We start from the raw sequence: 21,500 nt of genomic DNA, 5'->3' as shown, positions 1-21,500 counted from the left end.
GACAATGAAGTGTTCTTTGAATGCCTCATTCTAGGCATGAACCTTACGGGCAGCAGTACCCAGGCCAAGGCCCTCCCTCAGGACAGCCGCCATATGGAGGACACCAGCCCGGCCTGTATCCGCAGCAGCCGGTGAGTTGGCGAGCGGACACTCATCTCCGTGCTTTCGGTTTAAAACCCAAACTTGTGTTACTTCTGAAGAGTTTCAGGGAGGGGAAGAGAAAGGAGTAGCGCCAGGATCTCCTTGCTTATGCTAGAAAATAGGATTGGGATTTTGAAGTCAGCAAATTTTAAAAAGCTCTGGTGGTATGGTATCCTGAAAGAAATGTAACGTGTTGTAGGAAGTAAAGGACATTCAGCCTTGTCAAGACTAACCAGTCCGAGTAACGAATATCAGATATAACGAATATAGCATGTTCTGTCATGTGTATTGTCTATCAAATGCCTTTTTTTAGAACAGAAATTTGTTCATGTTTTACAGACAATGTGTAGATAAAAACAACTTAAAATATTAAATACCAAGAATGAAAGTTAATCGGTTTTTTAAAAATGAGATACTAACGACCACATATTTTGCCCACCAGGGATGGTTGATGCTGGTTTACACGGCCATAGATCTTGAATTGTATAAGATAACCTTATAGTTGTCACCACTGATGCAGAGACTTGCATGTCGTGCTGGGCTGTTCAGACACAGAAATTTGCTATTTCTTTTTCTTTTTTTTTTCTATTAAGGTTTTATTTATTTGAGAGAGAGAGAGAGAGAGAGAGTGCGTGCACATGCAAGCAGGGGCGGGGCAGAGGGAGAGGGAGGAAGCAGACGGCCCTCTGAGTGTGGAGCCCGATGCAGGGCTCAGTCCCACAACCCCGAGATCATGATCTGAGCTGCAACCAAAGAGTCAGACACTCAACTGACTGAGCCACCCGGGCGCCCGAAGAATTTGCTATTTCTAAACAACTTTTCCAGTGTAAGACCTCTGGTAGCATAGAGGGGGTTTTAAACATTTAAAGTGACTGGAACATGTACATACAGTAAATTCTGTTACTAAACCAGCTGACCTTAAGCAATTTCCGCGGAAGGTAAAAGAGCACTAAATACCACATCCGCATCTTTCTCCCATCAGGAGGATCCCACTCGGATTGGGTGCTGGTACCCGGGGGGTCCACAGGGGGAACCTTGTACACAGGCGATGCGGGCCCTGCTGTCAGAGGCTGGGGCCGGCGGGGCTTTCACTGGAAGTTGAGGTGGGGGCCGGGGTCCGTAGGGTGTCAGGACAGCGGGTCCAGTCTGAGGAGCTGGATGCTGTGTGGAGACACTTCCAGAAAGGTAAGCCTGAGGAATCTCTTGCTGCAGGCCCCTGGCCGGCAGAGCCCATGCAGGGCTCACCAGAGCCTGTGCCCCCTGTACCGCAGCCCTAGGAAATACCAAGGCAGGGGCTACCAGGATAAAGAGAGAGGAAGCCTTTCTTTCCCCACAGAAAATACCAAAGCACGGGCAAACTTCGGGAACCCTCTTCGGAGTACGTGCCACGGCCCTTATAATCCCGAGCGGGGGCCTAGATGGTTAGTCCCAGTTGTTTAGGGAGCTGCCCCTATTCGTTTTGAAATGAGCATCCGGCCAGGTAATAACTGTTTTGCCTAATTTACGTGTGTGATTATACCTGTAAAAGCACATCAGTATGATTTGTCTTGGTGCGAATTTCAGAATTACAAACGCCATATGGACGGCATGTACGGGCCTCCAGCCAAGCGGCACGAGGGAGACGTGTACAACATGCAGTACGGCAGCCAGCAGCAGGAGCTGTACAACCAGTACGGGGGCTCCTACTCGGGCCCGGACAGGAGGCCCATGCAGGGCCAGTATCCGTACCCCTACAACAGGGAGCGGATGCAGGGCCCGGCGCAGATGCAGCCGCACGCCATCCCGCCGCAGATGATGGGCGGCCCGATGCAGTCGTCCTCCAGCGAGGGGCCGCAGCAGAGCATGTGGGCGACGCGCAACGACCTGCCTTACCCCTACCAGAGCCGGCAGGGCCCCGGCGGCCCCGGCCAGGCGCCGCCCTACCCAGGCATGAACCGCACGGATGATATGATGGTACCCGATCAAAGGATCAACCACGAGAGCCAGTGGCCTTCTCACGTCAGCCAACGTCAGCCTTATATGTCCTCTCCCGCCTCCATGCAGCCCATCACGCGCCCGCCTCAGTCATCCTACCAGACGCCGCCGTCACTGCCAAACCACGTCTCCAGAGCCCCCAGCCCCGCCTCCTTCCAGCGCTCCCTGGAGAGCCGCATGTCCCCCAGCAAGTCTCCCTTTCTGCCTTCTCTGAAGATGCAGAAGGTCCTGCCCACCGTCCCCACGGCCCAGGTCACAGGGCCGCCCCCCCAGCCACCCCCCATCCGAAGGGAGATCACCTTTCCCCCTGGCTCCGTCGAGGCATCACAGCCAGTCTTGAAACAAAGGCGAAAGATTACCTCAAAAGATATCGGTAAGCACCCCGGGCCTTGTCCTGAAACGAACCCCCGTTGTGATCTAGAACCGTAGTCATAGTTCTGATGCAGCTCCTGTCCGTCTCCCCGGGGATGAACATCTTGGGCCCACAGGCTGTCAGGACATGTGTCTGCAGAGCCCTGATCTGAGCGAAGAAACAGGGCCGGAGAGGAGCGTGAGCTAAACGGGGATTTTCACCCGTGGGCCTTATTACTCGTGAGAGAATAGGGCTCCAAGCGAGACTGGGGGTCCTTGGTAACCGTGTCCAGTGCCACATGCTGAGCCAACAGGCACTTGGCCTCTGCAGCGAGCCTCTGAGGAGGCTGAGACGCTAATGACATGCTCAGGTGGCCTGAGAAGACTTGAAGGCGAGCCCCTCTGTAATTTGGGGAACCCCAGACAGTGGGCTTCCCTGGGAAGAAGTGGAAGCCTACGTATGATATGTGGATGATTATTAGTATCATACGCGGAGTCCGATACAATGTGATGTGTAGACTTAACGTAAGCCCTGTAGCGGGGGTAGATACAGGCCAACGAACGATTTCGGATGGATGCTGATGTTTGCGCATTCTCTCTGGGATGTTCTGAATACTAACCCCAGATCTGGGATATCTAGGAGGACACGCAGTATTTTTGCATTCTTTTTGACGTACTTGTAATGTAGCAAAGGAAATTACGGACCGTGGTTATATAAAAAACAATTTTTTTCAAAAAACCTCAGAATCACTTGACTTGAAATCATTTACTATAGTGAGTAGGATATCAAAGATATTAAAAGTTTTTTTTTTCAACCCTTGGAATTAAGGACCTACACAGGCAGAGAGGGGGAAGGAAGTAAGGACTTGCAGAGAGGGGTGCTGGAGGTCAGGAGATACAGACACTGAGCACCGTTTATATGCAGAAATATGTATGGAAAAATATGCACGTGTGTTTGTGTGTTTATGTGTGTGCATATGTTTAAATAAATGTATTTAAAGTTTTATAAAATTTCTTTGCACATATTAGATCTGCGTTTGTCCTCAGCCTGGGGAAATTTATGCTCCTTATTTTAAAAAAGAAAGTTTGCTTTTTCTATTACAAAAGTGTAGTATGCCTTTTAGAAAATATGGGAAGTAGATGAAATTACAGTAGAGGTGGACACCCATGGCCCCCTCCAGCGCGTGCAACTGCTGCTGGTGTCCGGTGTGGGCTGCTGTTCTGGTGAGTTCTGATTGCCCGGGCCCGTTCCCGCCAGGTGCTTCTGCCAGTTTGCTGAGATGGAAGTCTCAGACATATAATGGGCCTCTTCTAGCCGCATCTTATGGCAAATCTTGCAAATGTTTGATCTCATCCTTGTGTCTTCTTCAGTAACGGGAAGGGGGAAGAGAAGAGTGCAGCCCTTCTGTTTCCCATCCCCTGGCTCAGACCAAGCTACTGAAATATCTGAACCTCCCACGTGCTAATAATTGTCAACAGCATGTTCTGAGGGCAGGAGCTCAGAGAGAAGGGGACAGCAAGGGAATACCAAGACTGTCTGTCCCAGAATGCGCTGTTTGTGAGTTGACTTTTGCCTGTTTTCTGCGTATTTGCCGACCTTCCAAGGATGCCGCCCTGAGACAGTTGTGAATCGAGCGGGCAAAAGAAGACAAACGCCATTTTTGGTTTGACTCCGTTATTAACACTTCGCTGCGTCATCACGGAGTCTTTTAGGAGCTAAGGGAAAGCAGCCAGGGCTGAGAAAGGGCCGTGGTGCTCAGCACCACCACCTCGAGAAGCGCTTTTGGCTTCTGTTTAACCAACAAAGCCAAGGGAATCTTAAACAGCGGGAAGTGTCTTAGGAAGCCGTCCCCGCCATTTAAAATCTGGAAACGATCATGTTTAAGCATGCCTCAGGACATTTGTTTGAAATCCGTATTTAACTCAACACTCGACTTTTTTCTTACTCTTGTGATATTTTCCTTCCTTTCCTGCACAGACCTGATATTAATTATACCTCATTCTTTCCCCCGTTTTAGTTACTCCTGAGGCCTGGCGTGTGATGATGTCCCTTAAGTCAGGTCTTCTGGCTGAAAGTACTTGGGCTCTGGACACTATTAACATCCTCCTATACGATGACAGCACCGTCGCCACCTTCAGTCTCTCCCAGGTAAGCCGGCACCCGACCCGCCAGGGACCCAGGGAGCGGAGGAACGTTGAGGCGTGTGCAGCGCGGGGGCTAGTGTCGGGGTGACCGCATCCATTGGGCGTGGCCGCCCTTGTGGTTGTTACGGAGGGAGAGCTGAGATTGAGTCGGGAGTAGTAACTCACTTCAGGCTCCAGTGTGCATGCGTGCACGCCTCTGTGTGTGTGTGTGTGTGTGGAACAGATAGTAAAAGTAAGTTGCTGTTGAGAAGGAATGTCAGCAACCGGTAGAGGTGACCGAAATACAACATCGAGCCGGGCCCGTGGTCAGTGTTGGGTCTGCAGGAGCTGGGGGTGGGACATACCCTCCTTTCCAGGGAGACCGAACTGCTTTCTTTCTGTCTTTTTTTTTTTTTAAGATTTTATTTATTTATTTGACAGAGATCCCAAGTAGGCAGAGAGGCAGGCAGAGAGAGAGGAAGGGAAGCAGGCTCCCCGCAGAGCAGAGAGCCCGATGTGGGCCTCGATCCCAGGACCCTGGGATCATGACCCGAGCCGAAGGCAGAGGCTTTAACCCACTGAGCCACCCGGCCGCCTGAGCTTTCTTTTGATTAGAAAGAAACCTTACGGTATAGAAAATGTACACGGGAGAAAGAGGTAGAGAGACCCGTTTAATGAACCCCCATAGCCCCATCATCGGCTGAGATACTGTGACCTCATGGCCAGACTTGGTTCTCGGTCTGTTTCCTTCCTTGCTACCTCTCTCCACCTTATTTTGGAGCAGTCGTTGGAAAGCCTCCGACTTGCGTAATAGAGCTTCAAGCTCTCCTTTGTCCGGCAGTCGGCCTCAAGGGGCCCCCGCGTAATTGCTGGAGGACAGAAGGGAAGCAGAGCATTAGGGAAAATGCCCCAGAGTCAACTGAGCTGCAAACTTTTAAAGAAATATTTAGAAACAAAAATGAAGAGAGGTAATTCTCCCTGCTGTGTATGAACAATTCTCTGCTTTGGGTGAAAAAAGCCAAAACATCTAATTACCTTGCTTCTGCTGAAATCGGATCAGAATCTTCCACTTTGTCTTCTCACATTTAAGTCCTTGTTATAGCCCTGAAAGGCAATTTTTCACTTGATAGGACGCGTATTAATAAGGTTATAAACATCGTGTAAAGCCCATTGTAACAGAAAATACTAAAAAACGTGTAGTGCCCTTTCTAGAATGCCTGCCTTCCATCCTTAGGTGAGCAGGTGAGCGGGCGTTGCTCACACATTTTCATACCAGAATCGCTTTAGTAACTTGCCGCTTTCCCCTACCCTGGGGATAAAAGTTAACTTTAAATCGGGGGACAGACACGCAAGTCTTCACGTGAAAAATTGTGCCTCAATCCCCTAAAAGCGAGTCCTTTAAGGTCCTACTTGATTGGCCCCTTACTTCCTAATAATCGTTCACACCCACTTTCAGGAAACCGATAGGATATGAAAATACGATTGATTTCCAAAACACCTGTCGTTAAAGAATCCTCCAGTCCCTCCTTATCCTCCGTCATCCCTACGTGTGGTGGCGCGGGCACTGGGGGAGGGGCGCTGGGCAGTTGCTAATCATGGACTGTGTCGGCGTTCTCAGCGCAAACTTGGAAGGAAACAAAACTGGTTCTCAGGTGGCTTTTGTCTTTCAGCGGGAGCTGTGGTAGCTGAAATGTAAAAGTGCATTCTCTGAGACACTCTAATTCATTTATCAGGGGCTAAATTGATTTGTTTTTAATTTTCTGTGTTTATGAGCTACTACATTGCTGAAATTATCTTCTCCTGAAGATATACGGGGAATGTAAATTAGAGTAACCTATGGCACCTGAGACAAAAATAACCATAAAATCCCTAAGAATAATAACCGTAAAAATCCAGGCAAGCCCATCGCAGACAAATAGTGGAGGAGAACAGACTCGCTTTGGGTGAAGGAGTCCGTAAGTTCACGTTCCCACTCTGCCCGTACGGAGTGCGGTGGGTCTGAGTCAGAGCAACAGACAAAAGGCAAAGAACTTGATAATATTAAAAAGAAGAAAATACCGGGGAAGTTTCCATATTGACGGAGTAGGAAAGTCAGCAGGAAGGGAGAACACAGTGCGTGTTGATTTATTTAGTTAACGTAAAAGTCAGGAAGCCGCCTCTGAGATGGAGTTTCTCTCTCTGGGCCTGACCGAAAAGGAATCCGAGCTTGAGAAGATCACCCCGACACCGTCTCCGTAGCTCTCGGGGCGGCTGCCCTTCTCCGCCCGGTCCGAGGTTCTGACGTTGTTCCGTTCTTGTTCTTGTCCCCTCTCTAGTTGTCCGGATTTCTCGAACTTTTAGTAGAGTACTTTAGAAAATGCCTAATTGACATTTTTGGGATTCTTATGGAATATGAGGTGGGCGACCCCAGCCAAAAAGCCCTTGACCACAATGCGGTGAAGAGAGACGCCAGCCAGTCGTGGGCCGACGATTCCGGGCAAGAGGAGGAAGAGGCCGCGTGTGTCGAGGAGGAGGAGGCCGACGAGGAGGACGAGGAGGACGACAGCGGGAAGACCGAGACGGAGGAGGAGAGCGGCGCGGCTCTGGCCTCTCCCGGCGCCCCCGCAGACGCCGAGGAGAAGCCCAGGCAAGCGAGTAAGTTCGACAAGCTGCCGATAAAGATCGTCAAGAAGAACAACCTGTTCGTGGTCGACCGGTCCGACAAGCTGGGCCGCGTGCAGGAGTTCAGCAGCGGGCTCCTGCACTGGCAGCTCGGCGGGGGCGACACCACCGAGCACATCCAGACTCACTTTGAGAGCAAGATGGAAATCCCTCCTCGGCGGCGTCCGCCGCCCCCCGGGAGCTCCACGGGCAGGAAGAAGGAGCAGGAAGGCAGAGGCGAGGCTGACGAGCAGCAGGAGAAGAGCATCATCGCGACCATCGACGACGTCCTGTCCGCTCGGCCGGGGGCGCTGCCGGAAGACGCGCACCCCGGTGCCCAGACCGAGAGCAGCAAGTTCCCCTTCGGGATCCACCAAGCCAAAAGTCACCGGAACATCAAGCTGCTGGAGGACGAGCCACGGAGCCGAGACGAGACTCCTCTCTGCACCGTCGCGCACTGGCAGGATTCTCTGGCCAAGCGCTGTATCTGCGTGTCGAATATTGTCCGTAGCTTGTCTTTTGTGCCTGGCAACGACGCCGAAATGTCCAAACATCCAGGCTTGGTGCTGATCCTGGGGAAGCTGATCCTTCTTCACCACGAGCATCCGGAGAGAAAGCGAGCGCCGCAGACCTACGAGAAAGAGGAAGACGAGGACAAGGGGGCGGCCTGCAGCAAGGCTGAGTGGTGGTGGGACTGCCTGGAGGTCTTGAGGGACAACACGCTCGTCACGTTGGCCAACATTTCCGGGCAGCTGGACTTGTCTGCTTACACAGAAAGCATCTGCTTGCCGATTTTGGATGGCTTGCTGCACTGGATGGTTTGCCCGTCGGCAGAGGCACAAGACCCCTTTCCCACGGTGGGACCCAACTCTGTCCTGTCGCCTCAGAGACTCGTGCTGGAGACCCTCTGCAAACTCAGCATCCAGGACAATAACGTGGACCTGATCTTGGCCACGCCTCCATTTAGTCGTCAGGAGAAATTCTATGCTACGTTAGTTAGGTACGTGGGAGATCGCAAAAACCCAGTCTGTCGAGAAATGTCCACGGCGCTCTTATCGAACCTGGCCCAAGGGGACGCGCTGGCAGCACGGGCAATAGCTGTGCAGAAGGGGAGCATTGGAAACTTGATAAGCTTCCTAGAGGACGGGGTCACCATGGCCCAGTACCAGCAGAGCCAGCACAACCTCCTGCACATGCAGCCCCCGCCTCTAGAACCGCCGAGCGTGGACATGATGTGCAGGGCGGCCAAGGCTCTGCTGGCCATGGCCAGGGTGGACGAGAACCGCTCGGAGTTCCTCCTGCACGAGGGCCGGTTGCTGGACATCTCGATATCCGCCGTCCTGAACTCTCTGGTCGCGTCTGTCATCTGTGACGTACTGTTTCAGATCGGGCAGTTATGACACCCGTGAGAAGGCAGCATGTGTGCGTGAAGACTGGAGGCTCCCGTGTAACTGGCTGTTTTCTGTTCTTGTTTATCCGGCGTAGGAAGAAGGAAAAGAAAAGCTCTGCTCCTCTGCCCCATTCACTATTTACCAATTGGGAATTAAAGAAATAATTAATTCGAACAGTTATGAAATTAATATTTGCTGTCTGTGTGTAATAGTACCTCCTTTTGGGGTTTTTTATTTTGGTTTTTGTTTTTTGTTTTTTTTTTTAACCAAAGTTGCTGTCTAATGCATTCAAAGGTCACTTTTTGTTTTTCACAGATTTTCCTTTTAATGTTCTTTTCCATGTTGTATTGCATATTTTCTTTTTTTTTTTTTCCTTTTTTTTGGGGAAGCAAATTGACTTTAATGAAAAAAGTGGCAAAAGATGCTAAGGATGAGAAAATTTCACCACACTGAGGCAAAAAGGTGAAAAATTATCAACTTCCTAGGCATGTTATTCTTCAGATGATGGAAAAAACAAACTGTATCCCATCGCCCAAAGCTCTGTGCAATAGAAACTTCTAGAGATGTAGGGATAGGGGCTCACGGAGGTGTGTCAGTCAGTAGTCAGACTATGAAATGATACTGGTTTCTCCACAGGAAAATGGTTCCATTAGGCTAGGAGCAAAAACAATTTTTTTTTTTTTAAGTTAAGAATGAAAATACATACCTGACAACGATCAGTGGAAACTGCTTCCTCACCACTACCGTCATGTCTGCTGTCTGTCGTCTGACCTTCCACATGACAGTTCTTCACAATTCCTTTAATCATTTTTTAAATATTTTTTTTTTACTGCCTATGGGCTGTGATGTATATAGAAGTTGTACATGAAACATACCCTCATTTTTTCTTTTCTTTTCTCTCTTTTTTTGTTTTTTGGTTTTTTTTGGTTTTTTTTGGTTTTTGTTTTTGTTTTTAGTACAAATTTTTTAGTTTCTTTTTCATGATGTGGTAACTACGAAGTGATGGTAGATTTAAATAATTTTTTATTTTTATTTTATATATTTTTTCATTAGGGCCATATCTCCAAAAAAAAAAAAGAAAAAATACAAAAAACAAAAACAAACAAAAAAAAAAACAAAAAAAGAGGGTAATGTACAAGTTTCTGTATGTATAAAGTCATGCTCTATTTCGGGAGAGCAGCTGATCACAATTTGCTTCATGAATCAAGGTGTGGAAATGGTTGCATATGGATTGATTTAGACTATGGTTACCAGTACAGACAAAAAAGAAACAAATACAACTAAAAAGAAGAAACACAACTTGAAAGATTTTTCAGTGACGAGAATCCACATTTGTATTTCAAGATAATGTAGTTTAAAAAAAAAAAAAAAGAAAAAACTTGATGTAAATTCCTCCTTTTCCTCTGGCTTAATGAATATCATTTATTCAGTATAAAATCTTTATATGTTCCACATGTTAAGAATAAATGTACATTAAATCTTGTTAAGCACTGTGATGAGTGTTCTTGAATACTGTCCTGGTTTCCTTACAGTGGTTTCACAGTAACCAACTTCTTCCCAAGAAATAAGGGAAAGCCCAGCGTGTACTAACTGCGTCCTCATCCTGAAGCCCCGAGGTCTGGAGGGACCTTTAGGGACTACCTGCCTACTTCAGAGTGGGCAGCAACACTTTGATTTTCTCAGATCATTTAGGTAATGAGTCTTTGTTTAAAGCAATCAACCCTAACAACACTGAGGTATGAGAATTTCCGGTGTGTATGGGAGGCGGCGGCTAAGCCCCGGAGCCCGCTGGCCTGATGATGTACACTCTGCCTTTTCCTAACCCTATCTTGATTTGACTCCGTTCAGTCTCGTCCGTGTCTCTTCTGCGTGCCTCGGAGGTATTTTGCATTTAGTTTACTCTGCTGTGTATAACCTTTATATTGTGCAATGTTAAAAAGACGATGTTCTATTATATGTGGTGTACATAGTGCAAAGTGATTATTTCTATTTCAGGGCATATTAATAATCTCGTGTTCCTTCCTACCTGGTGCACAGTAGCTTTTTAAAACCAGTCACTTCAAATTTGAACTTTTTCTTCCTGGGTCTTTGACTGTTCTCGTGTAACACTCCATTTCTTTGAAACTGCTGCAGAATTAAGGTGTTAGCGGACTCCCTTCTGTCGCTACCTCTCCACCACCACCCCGCCAGCCCCGGCCCTCTCGACCCCCCCAGTCCTCTCACCAGACCCGTTGCCCCAGGGGTCGCACCCGGAAGAGTTAGACAAGAGCACACGGCTGCGACCAGCATGTGAAACATGACTCTAATGTCACGCTAAACAGATTTGTCTGCGAGCAGTGCCCTCCTCTGTCAGCCTCACCTTCCTTAGTCCCGCGGTCTTCGTACTTAACAATGCAGCCAAAAAGATGTTGAATTAAAAACCCACGTATAAGTCTACTTTGAGTACATCTGCGTGCTAAGAACAGATTTTAGCGCTCTGAGCTTCAAATGCGAAGATTTGTATGAGGGAACTCGATAGGAATCTTAACCACTCTCTTAACCAGAGCGTGAATAAAAGGTGTACCCAGACCTGAAAGTCCTCTAACATCCCCATTCCTTTGTCACTCGAAAAAGTAAAATCATTACAAAAGACTATTGTTTTCATGGTTTGTGTTGTAATCAGTACCTAGAGTCTGAGCATTGCGCCACAAGTTTTTACATGCTGATATGCAACCTGAATAATCCAGGAAGACTTTAGCATCCTTTCTCCAGTCACCCCAGACCCAAGACCACAGCAGCCCACGAAGAGCGTCCAGCCTGCCTGAGATCAACCTGCCTACAAACTGAGTCATTGCTTTGTCTTAAACATTAGTTGGTTTTTTTCCCCCCATGAGGCTTTTCAGAAATTGACAGGATGCCCGTACTTTAAACGTGTTTTTAAAGGTGCCCCCCATGAGGCTTTCGGCTCAGAATCTCAGGGTCCTGGGACAGGATGCCCGTACTGCTTAAACGTGTACAAAAAAACCTAAAAAATAAATAAATAAAATCTTTAAAAAAAAAAAAAAAAAAAAAAAAAAAATAAAGGTGCAAAGAAAGTTTAGTATTTTGGAATGGTGCTATAAAGTGGAATCTGTTGGTATTTGAGTGCAATTTTTTATTGTCACATAAGAGCTATCGGGTGGCGTGTACCCAGAAATAACTATTCACGTGTTTTGTTTGAGGTTGAGAATGACAGAGAATCCATTTTCATTGGCAAATGTGGCCTCTTCAGAAACTAGTTTCACTGTTTTTGAAAAGTTATAATAGAGAATGGCTTTTTAAGGGGGGGGATGAGCAGTCGGAGGGTACAGTGCGAGCTATTAACTACCTCTTTTATGGAAAGAACCTGGCCTTTGCCCTGAAATCCATCCATTTAAAAACTGTTGGAAATCTTTCATTTCCTGTCAAACCCCATGGACCGATTCCCATTATCTGTTCACCTGCGCGGAAGCAGAGAAGGTATTATAAATGAGCCACAAATGACAATCCAAACAACCCGTTTTCTTCTTGCTGAGCTGTGTTTCACTTCTTTCTCGAAGAGCGAGAAGGCCAGCTGCCCGACGGCCCTGCCCTCCGCCCCGCCCCCGTCAGCCCCACGGAGAAGCTCCTAGTCTGGCGAGCTTTCAGAAATGCCGAGAAATGTCTCTGGTGACAGTGTGTAACACGCTAAGATGTCCCCTTATTCATCAACTCAGCAGAGAGGCGTCGAGCACACGCGGGGCGCCCAGCCCTGTTCTAGGCTCCTAGGAGTCACTTGTGAACAGAGACCCTGTCACAGGACAGGCTTTGGGGTCAGACGGTGACAGAGGGTGACACTGGGTGCATTTTTGTTGACTAAAAATCTAAGGCTCTCACTGTAGCACCTCCGAGTGCGGTGAGAAGAGCTCTGGACTGAAAGTCAAGGGGACCGAGGCGAGGCTCAGCGCCGGGCTGGCCTGCAAACACCAGGAAAACTGGTCTCCAAGGCCCCTCCGGCTCCGGAATGTGAGTCTACAGCCCAGGCCCTTCCCTGCTCACGCTCACGTCAGGTCGTGTGTGTGTTCTGGAGTGGGGGCCACAAAGCCACCACGGGACCCTGGGGTCCAAGGACACCAGGCCGCTGGGTGAGCCCTTGGCAATGTAGGAATCGACCAAAACTCGTGGAAGAACTTATCGAGGCCTTTTTTGTCCTTAAGTCCCGCAGACCCTCCCGCGTGCCCGGGCCCATCTGTCTCCCGTTGCCGCGCTCCCTGCTTCTGTCCCGACTCCCCTGTCCTGCTTTGTTTGATGACACTCCAGGCCTTCCAGAGCACAGCAGTCCCCATTACCGCGTTAATTCACTCTGGGAGGTAAACATGGGAGACCCTGAGGGGAGGCTGGGCGAGACCAGCCGCCACGTTCTTCCCGAGTCTGATTTCAGGGACTTGAAGTTTTACCCCAGCTTCTTCGAGGCATACTCTAAGAAACAGAAGAGCGATCCCAAAAAACAAAAACCACCAAAAACTCCTTACATGTTCCCCTCCGGGCCATCTGTGCTCTGTATGATCGTGGTTAAGACTGAGAAATCCTGCCGAAGGGAAGCCTGTTTTATCCCAAACATTTCCTGACTTAATTAACCTTGGAACCTTCTTTTTTTCCCAATGAACTTGGCCGCTTTGGTAGATTAATCGCGTTCGCCGAAGAGCCCGCCTCCCTCCCCAGGCTCCCGCAGGACGCTATCCCTTACACTGAACTTGCAGGGTCCTCGCTGGGGGAGCTCGTGAAGCCTTCTCTTGCTGTCTTGCTTCTCTTGCTGCCTGGTGTCCTTGAGCAAGGTCCTTAAATTCTTTGAGCCTCCGTTTCCTGACCCATAATACGGGGTAATGCCGACCTCAGGACTGGTGAGGATTGAAGGAGATAATTCTACAAAGAACTGATAACCTGCGTGATCGCTGTGTGTTCACCCTGAATGCACACTCACATTCACACACACACACACACACACACACACACACACTTCCTTTGGTGGGTGCTCTCAAGCATGTTTCACAAAAGTTGAAAATCTCCCCTGAGAGGATGTCTTCCTGTCTTCATACCAGCCACACGGTTTGTGTGACTTTTTTGGTTTCGGTTTTCTCGAAAAACCATAAAGGCTTAGTCGGTCGACAGCCTGTGCCTAGCGGGCAAGGTGATGGTGCTACATTTCTCTAACGCAGGTCAGTTTGGGGTCTCGGACGTCCAGAGGCGGCGGCAGGCCTCACCGGTGGCGTCCCAGGCCCCAGGGGCGGGGAGGCGTATTCGGAGGACAGATGTCCTTTCCTGCCTTCCTCGAATCCGACGGCGGCTAGGACACCTGCCCTCCTCGAATCCGACAGCGGCTAGGAACATCTTCCAGAGGCCGGACGTGGCAGGTGACCAACTGCAACTTTTCTGTTTGCTTTGCTGTTCCTTTTCCTCTGGCGAGGAGGGCTTTTCTCTACAAAAGGAACTTAGTCTTCCCACAGAGCTGGAGACAGGCCAGTTTCTGGGGGCTACCAAAAAGGAATTCGGGACGCTCGTCCTTTCCACGCGGGCTTCAGGTCCCGTCAATAAATGAACCTTGAGCTTTGATCTGCATGAATTTGGCATTCGGATGGCCCAGGATCCGCATGTTCTACACACTGTAGCTCTCTCCAAAGGCTTAAGGAGCCTAAACTTGGATTCAGCCTCTTGAAGATATCCTTGTCCAAACAAAAGCAGTTTCTTAAGGCAAAAACCGGCAGCATTTATAACACCGCTTCCAGGAAGCGGTGATCATTTCACATTTGGATGTTTCTTGCGCTTGAGAGAATGTCGTGGCTATTAGCTGTCTTCACAGAAGCCTTGGTGTAGAACATGAGAACATCCATTCTCCAGAAACAGAAGCATAGGCTGGCGTGCAAAGTAGCTGGAACCAAGCTGAGACCTCCCCTTTCCAAGAACGCGAGTTTGCCCAAGAAACGCTTGCAGCTCTACACAAAATCCAGGGGATCCAGGGACTTCCAAAACAGAAGCCATGTGTACATTGGCCACAGATTAGAAGGGGGGGAGGGGGGGTCCTCTCGTAAAACCTCATCATCAAGACGTGAGGTCAGATGCGCAGTCCACACCTGTTAAAAGGAACATAGGCCAGATTTCAAGCAAAGTCTGGGCAGTCTGGCCAGCGCTCTGTCCTTGTAGGGAACATCTTTCCACGAGTCTCTCCTTCCTGCGGCCTTCGTGATCCGCAAGCCCTTCATCGACAGGTTTTGTGTCGAGAGGCTGGTGTCACTTTCACCCACTGCCACATGTAAGAGCCCGTGGTACAGGCCTCTGACCTCTGGGGCTTTCCTGGGCCTCCCTCCTCATCCTCGCGCCCAAGGGCTCTGTGAATTCCTGCACGCGGCTTCTGATCCCACGCCCGCTGGGAACAAGATATCTACCAAAGCCTAAGATTCCCAGGAGATGTCAGATTTTCTACCCTTCTGGACCTTCAGAGATACTACCAAACTTGTACCGGGATTTAATTCTTCCGAAAGTACCATTGGGCCCATGGGCCTTCACAGATGAGCCTCGGTGAGAGATTGGAATGACGCGAACCCCAGCTAGCTTTTAAAGTTGAAATTCCCAGTCACCCCAGCAAGGGGCCTTTCCAGTAGGAATTGGCATGACCGTCAGCCCCGTTCCCTCAGATGCTCTTGGAAGCTTCCCTGGCTTGGTGGTGGTTAGAAGATTCTGCCTCCCAAATGACCTCGTCGGTGCCCGCGCCAGACATCGTTTCGGATTTTCATTGCATCATCTCTTCTTCCCTGGTTCCCTTTTCCTTCCACTGGGGCGCAGAAGACCCCTGAGGAATGGAAAGTGAGAAGGGGCATCTGGGGAGGACACCAGTCGCCTGTGTTTGGATCATGGCTCCAAAAACGCTGGTCTAAACCGAGAGGCTATTTGTTCCCATGGGGGAAGAAATGACATATCTTCTACACATTAAGGATGAATATACTTTTAGCTTGATTAAAAAAAAAAAAAAGTACCCATAAGTGCAATGCTTGTTTTGTTGGTTCCGTATATTTTTCACCAAATGGTGCGAACATATGGCCAGTGCTTCTCTTGGCCATAAGCTCTGAAGGGAGAAGACTCCTGATGGCGAGAAGCCACAGTGATTTATCGAGATGAGTTTCGATTCCAGAGGGAGCTTCGAGTGAAGGCCTCTCTCAGCCAACTTCTCATGTGCGGGTCCCTCTCCCCACGTGTAACATTTGATGTCTGCTCTGGTGGGTAATCGTAGATCGGGATGCATCTGGGAAAAAAAGCTTGGGTTTTATTAATTAGTGGAATTGCATCTTGGTGGGCCTTGTTTTCAAAAATGTAATTTGATATTCGTGTGGGGGCTCAGAGCTCCGAGCAGTCAGGTCTTGACGTGAGCTGGCATCTCTTCCCGTCCACCCAGAATCTGTCTTTAAGGCCGTTGTTAAATGGTGAGATTTTTAAGTGCCTGTAAATCATGTTCCACGTCTCATGTTCATCTGGGGTATTGAACTTACATTTTTGGAGCCCACTCCTCAAAGCCTCCTGTCTGGCATCTCTTACGGGGACTGGAGGAGCAGTCTGTTTTCTATTTTCTCAAAAGCACTTGGGAAACCCCACTGAGGCGGAGCCCTGATGGGAGGCTTCCCAGCGCTCCCCCTGTCCCTGGGAGAGGCCTGTGATCCTGACTCACAGCAGACCTGCCACCACGTCTATGGCTCACCAGCCGCCCTCACCTCCAGGGCAGAGAGCTTCTGACCCTCCCACCCTGCCCGGGCACGGGGGCATGCCTCACTCCTGTACCTGTCACGGGGGAGAAAGAGCCAGCCTTTTGAGGAGGAGGTTTCTGGGGTTTCCCCAGGACCCATCTAGAGACCCTACCTTTCAGTTTGCACTTCTCCATGCCTCGCCTGTGTCATTCCCATCAGCATAACAGTAGGCAAAAGAGTCTACCATACAATGGGCATTTAATAAACAATGACAATCTCATTCCAAAAACATATGGAGCATCTCATCACACGCCTAAGTGTGGCCACACACCTTGGCAGGTAAGGACCATTCAGTCTGATGCATGTTGCAGAGGATACAGGAGAGGAACCCAGCCCAGGTTGGAAGGGGCACCCTGGGAAGCCTTCCTGTAGGAGACTGCATGAGTGAGACTTAGAAAAGTCCTTCTTTCCCAGACATAGTGCTCATCATATGGGAGAGTTATGAAAAGATCTCCGGGCATTCTGGGACCGAAAAGAAATCTAGAATTGTTCAAGTGCAGGTTTTGAAGTGGTTGTAGGTAGGAGTTGGGGTGGGGGGTGCCAAGAGGAGACTGGGGAGGTAAGCAAGGACAAGACCACAGGAGTCCTGCCTCCACCGAGGAAAGCTGGCCTCGGTGGCTACTTGAACAGTAGTGAGATCCCTAGTTAGAACTGGATGGGAACCTAAGGAGTGAAAGTAGCGGAGAAAAATCATCGGGGATTCAAAGGATTCAGGTAAGGGGTGCTGAGGGCCAAGTGAGAGTCATGGCTGTTGGCTAAGAAGGGTGAGCAATCTTTAAAACATGGGACAGTCCCAATCTTTAAAACTTGGGGACGTGAGGCCTGGTGTTTGTGTGGCCCGAAGAGACGGAAGGGAAAGGCACTTCCTGGTGTGGGTCACTCCCAATGGGGTCTCTAGTCCTCGAGCAGGGGGACCAGCTGGAAGCCTCTGGTATGCGATCTGGGTGCAGAACAGTGGTCTCCAGAGATGTCCAGACTCTCGATGTGGGGGGCTGCAGGCACCGGGGCATCAAGGTTGTCACCAGCTGAACCCGGGGCAAGGAGATAATCTTGGTTCATCCAGGTGGACCCAAGGTAAATGCAAAGGTTTTTTAAAAAACGAAGGAGGAGGCAGAAGAGGATTTGAAGGTGCCACACAGAGGGTCAGGGGGTGCGAGGACCCTGGCCTTGCAGGTGGAGGAAGGGGCCACGGGCAGCCTCCAGAAGCTGGAAAAGGCCAGGACGCTCCCCAGAGCCTTCAGTAGGGAACACAGCCCTGTGCCGCCCGGATTTTAGCCCAAGGAAGACCCCTGTTGGCTCTCCAGCCCACAGGCCTGTCAGATGTTGCCTGACGCACAGTATGTGTGTTGTTTTAAGCCGCTGAGTTTGAGGTGCTTGGTTTCAGCTGCTACGGGAGGCGAGTGCAGGGGCTTTATGAGTTTACGGTGCTGTGGGACACGCAAGGGTGGCCGGTTAGTGGCGGTGGAGCGCGGGGGTGTGCTGGAGGGAGAATCGGGGTGTCTGCGAGGAGGTGGTTCACGAGAAGGGGCCTGAGGGCTCTGCCGGCACGCAGAACGAGGCTGTGGATGGCAGGAGCAGGATCCAGGGGTGAGGGACCCCCGCAGGCGCGCGGTGAGGGCCAAGAGCAGGAAGGACAGAGGCTGCTGGCCCCGCCGTGGCTCTGGGCCCGTCAGGAGGAGACAGAGCACAGAGGGGACAGCTTCATCGTGTGGGGCAGGGTGGCCTCCACCACCTGCAGACCGCTGAGACCCCCCCCCCAGGATGCCGGCCCCTCAGAGGAAATGCTGGGGCCAGATCTCAGCTCGCGGGTCCCCAGCGCACATGCTCCCTGGCAGGCCAGTGTCCTGCCTCTTTGCGTGCAGGCAACACACATCCTACCTGGCTCCAAAAATCCCTGCCCTGGGGAAACGACATTCGCCAGTATTCCGAGTTTTCACCGTCGGAGTTCTCTGGTGGCACATCTGTGTCTGCGTCCTGGACGGGGACATCAGCTGCTCGGATCTTCGAGCACAGGGAGCTGACGGGAGAGCATGGACTACGCGCGGGTCTCGGCGCCCTGGCCATTGGGAGAAGAATGGGGATGCCGGCCCCACCCCATTTGCTCAGGGCGTCCGGTGCCCAGCTGGGAAGCTGACCTTGAACCACAAGCTCCAGCCTTAGGTGAACAGGGCTTCAGACAGATCCCCAGTGGCTGGTGTCCTGCCGCACCCCGCACTCAGGCTGGGGTTCTGGAACCATCGATGGCCTTTCGAGCTGCCGTGGCTGGTGGCCAGTTCATGGTCCATTGGACCCTTAAGGCCAGCTCCCGAGGGAAGCAAGAAGAGGGCCACCCCTCAGTCTCCTTTGTCCTGCCAACTTCCTTCCTGGTGTCTCCATTTCTCTGTAATTACATCTCTTCTGGTCACTGGTGCCTCAAGACCAGCCTTTTCAAGCGATCAGAACAGCCCAAAGTGAGCACCTGGGTCTGCCGTGCCCCTTGTTCGCTCTACATGTGACAGCCACAGCGGGGACAGGGGCCTCGGGCATGGCCTATGGGCCCCCCACAGACAGGCCAAGGCAGGGTCCTGGGGCCCGTGCCCGGCCGTCCACCGCTGGGTTCACCCAAGTTCCTACGAGGATGGACGAAATCGGCTTCCCTCCACTTCCTCCCTCCAGTCCACTGTGTTCTTTATTTTCCAACTCCTACATCGAAACACTTATTTTCATTTGTTTAATTTTGTAAAACACATTCAAGCGCTCGGCTGTGGCTCACGTGGCCTCCGCGCCTCCTTCCGAGAGCTCGGAGAGCTGCGGGAGGCCGTGGTCGCTTGGCTCTCGGTGCCGGCCGGCGCACTGTCCCCGCGTCTGCGGAGCGGAGACACAGTGGGTCGTGCATGTGTCATTTCTACACACGATCCTGTGATCGTTTCCCAGACGCAGGGCTGTCCATGGCTGTCCCCCCGGCCCAGGGTGTCTGCCGATGCCACCACACAGTGGCGGTGACCCCACAGAGGTCCTGCCTCACGGGGTGACCTCAGGCCCTCAGACGTGTCCCGGGGATGAGAAGCCTTATGGGCTGTCCGGGTGCTGGCGGCTGGTCTCTTCTCGGGGGCCCCGCGGCCCACTTGCCGGCAGCCCTCGAGCTCAGGGTGCCGGGACACGGGGGGTAGTGGCTGTGTCAGACGCAGGCGTCGGGGACACGAGTCCATGACACTTTCCCTCCGGAGAGGGCGGCCGCTGGCCCAGACTCCTTGATGAGAGCTGGCAAGTCCGTGTGCCAGACAACCGGGGACAGCGGGTCACCCCGCCCCTGAACCAAGGGCGCCACTTGCCCTCTTTGTGCCCGACGGAAAGGGGGCCCGTGCGGTTCCATCCCCTCAGCAGGGGACCGGTGCCTCCTCGGCGAGATCTACCGACACCTGTAAATGGCAGCTGCTGGCCCTGAAAAGTGGGTCCGTCCCGCAGGGAAAGCCCCTCCCTCCTTCCCAGCCCTGCCCCTGCACGGGGCGCCCTTGACCTGTAGCTGGCGGCCCTCGGGCCCTGGGCCTCGCCCGCCCTGTCGGCCTCGCAGCTCAGGAAACGCAGGAAACGCAGCCACGCTTCCAGCTCGGGGACGGCGACCTCCGTCGTGCTCCGTCCGTCCGTCCCGGGGCCCGCGCTCCTGCGCTCTCTCGGGGCTGGGGGACGCCCGGCTTCGGGCCTGAAACCCGCCCGTCGCCGCGTGTCGCAGCGTCTCTTACCTGAACCGCTTATTCCGCGGCCGGTGGCTCCCTCCGCACGGCCGCCCACCGGCCCATTCTCCCCGCCGGGTCCGGCCCCCACACAGCCGGAGCGCAGGGTCTCCGGGGGCCCCGGGCCTCTCGCCGGCTCGGGTGAGGCCATCAGGGGGCCCGGCCCCTTCTTACCTCTCCCGCGCCCGCAAGGACAGCCCGCAGCCGCCGTCGGAGGGGGCCTCCAGCCACACAGTGACCTGCCGGCTGCCTGTCCCCAGACCCGAGTGAGGAGGGTCCCTGGGAGTCGCAGGTCCCCCTCGGGGGAAACTTGCCAAAAGGAATGTAGGGAAGTGGCTGAGAAAAGGCGGGGCCGCGCTGTAAGACTTTCTCATGAGCTCGTTGCTCCCTATCACCCCCATTCCAGAGCGGGAGAAGCAGTGCTGCTTCTCACCTCCCTGGCATCGTAGGCCCGTCGGTGAGGTGCGGGCTCCCTGCTTCCCCCCAGAACAAGGAGCCTCCTTCCCCGTCCCGCTCAGAGTAGGCGGAAGCACAGGCCGGTCACTGGGAGGACCCCTGGGGGACACCCCCATGGAGAGCCAACGGGGAGCCTAGAGGACGGTCTGAAGTGACCCACGGGAGTGAGCGCCCCTGTGAGGAAGGGTCACTGCCGCATGGAGGGGTGACAGGTGCATCTTTGGGCCATGCACGTAGGACCCCGTCGGCCTTCCAGGACACGTGAGTCTTCAGTCACCCAAACCCACCAGGAGCGTTAACCACCTAATGGTGGGGAGTGCTCGCCCCAGGCCAGCGAAGTTTCCAGAAGCCGTGGGAGGAGCTTCGGTTCCAGCCAGGGCCCTTGGTTGCCACCACAGAACCCAGCGCGGGCTCAGTTGAGCAGGAACAGCATTTATTAGAAGGAGATCGTGTGGCTCACAGAATCAGCAAAAAAAGAAAACAGGCTCGTGAAGTGGGCAGGGACCTGGGGAGGGAGGTGGCCGACGGCACCCCAGCTGGGACTGTCCCCATCTAGACCTTCCTCCTGGAAGCTCACTGAGACCATCGCCATTGAGGACACTGGCCGGCAGATGCAGCTGCTGGGGTGTCGGAGTGGACCGAACGCTGTCCTCTGTGGCTCGCTGTGGCTTCCGCAGCTCAGTGGACGGCGGGTAGTAAGGGGACACGTGTTACAAGTGAGGCCGGAGGGAATTCTCTCTCTGGGGGGTTTCCCACAGCTCCTGGAGTTAGTGCGGCTTCTGGGGGCACTGATGCCTCGTTGGGGAGCAGAGTGGGTGGTAATGGGGTGCAGGGGTGCTCCTGGATGGGATCCGGGACTCTAGGTAGGTGCAGACTGTGTGGAGGACAGAAAACGACAGGGTCCCCTAATAAGGGAGAGAAAGCAAGTTGTCTGGGGAAGGACACGG

The 21,500-nt window shown here is 52.2% G+C and overlaps 1 protein-coding gene across 10 annotated transcripts in view; it reads left to right on the top strand.

Annotated features, from left to right (window-relative positions):
• Positions 1–11,535, top strand: part of ARID1B (AT-rich interaction domain 1B) — a 439,186-nt gene extending 427,651 nt beyond the window's left edge. For all 10 annotated transcript variants that reach the window (XM_045080143.1, XM_045080141.1, XM_045080135.1 and 7 more), the window contains 4 exons: positions 35–131; positions 1,705–2,488; positions 4,485–4,615; positions 6,906–11,535. In XM_045080143.1, the coding sequence (XP_044936078.1) occupies positions 35–131; positions 1,705–2,488; positions 4,485–4,615; positions 6,906–8,630 (2,737 nt within the window). In that variant the 3' untranslated portion in view covers positions 8,631–11,535. The remainder of the gene's footprint in view (positions 1–34; positions 132–1,704; positions 2,489–4,484; positions 4,616–6,905) is intronic.
• Positions 11,536–21,500: the final 9,965 nt, after the last annotated feature.

This window comes from Mustela putorius, unplaced genomic scaffold (assembly GCF_011764305.1).
Source record: "Mustela putorius furo isolate JIRA1106 unplaced genomic scaffold, ASM1176430v1.1 tig00000450_pilon_pilon_pilon, whole genome shotgun sequence".
Lineage (NCBI taxonomy): Eukaryota > Metazoa > Chordata > Mammalia > Carnivora > Mustelidae > Mustela > Mustela putorius.
This window is presented reverse-complemented; position numbering and strand designations above follow the sequence as displayed.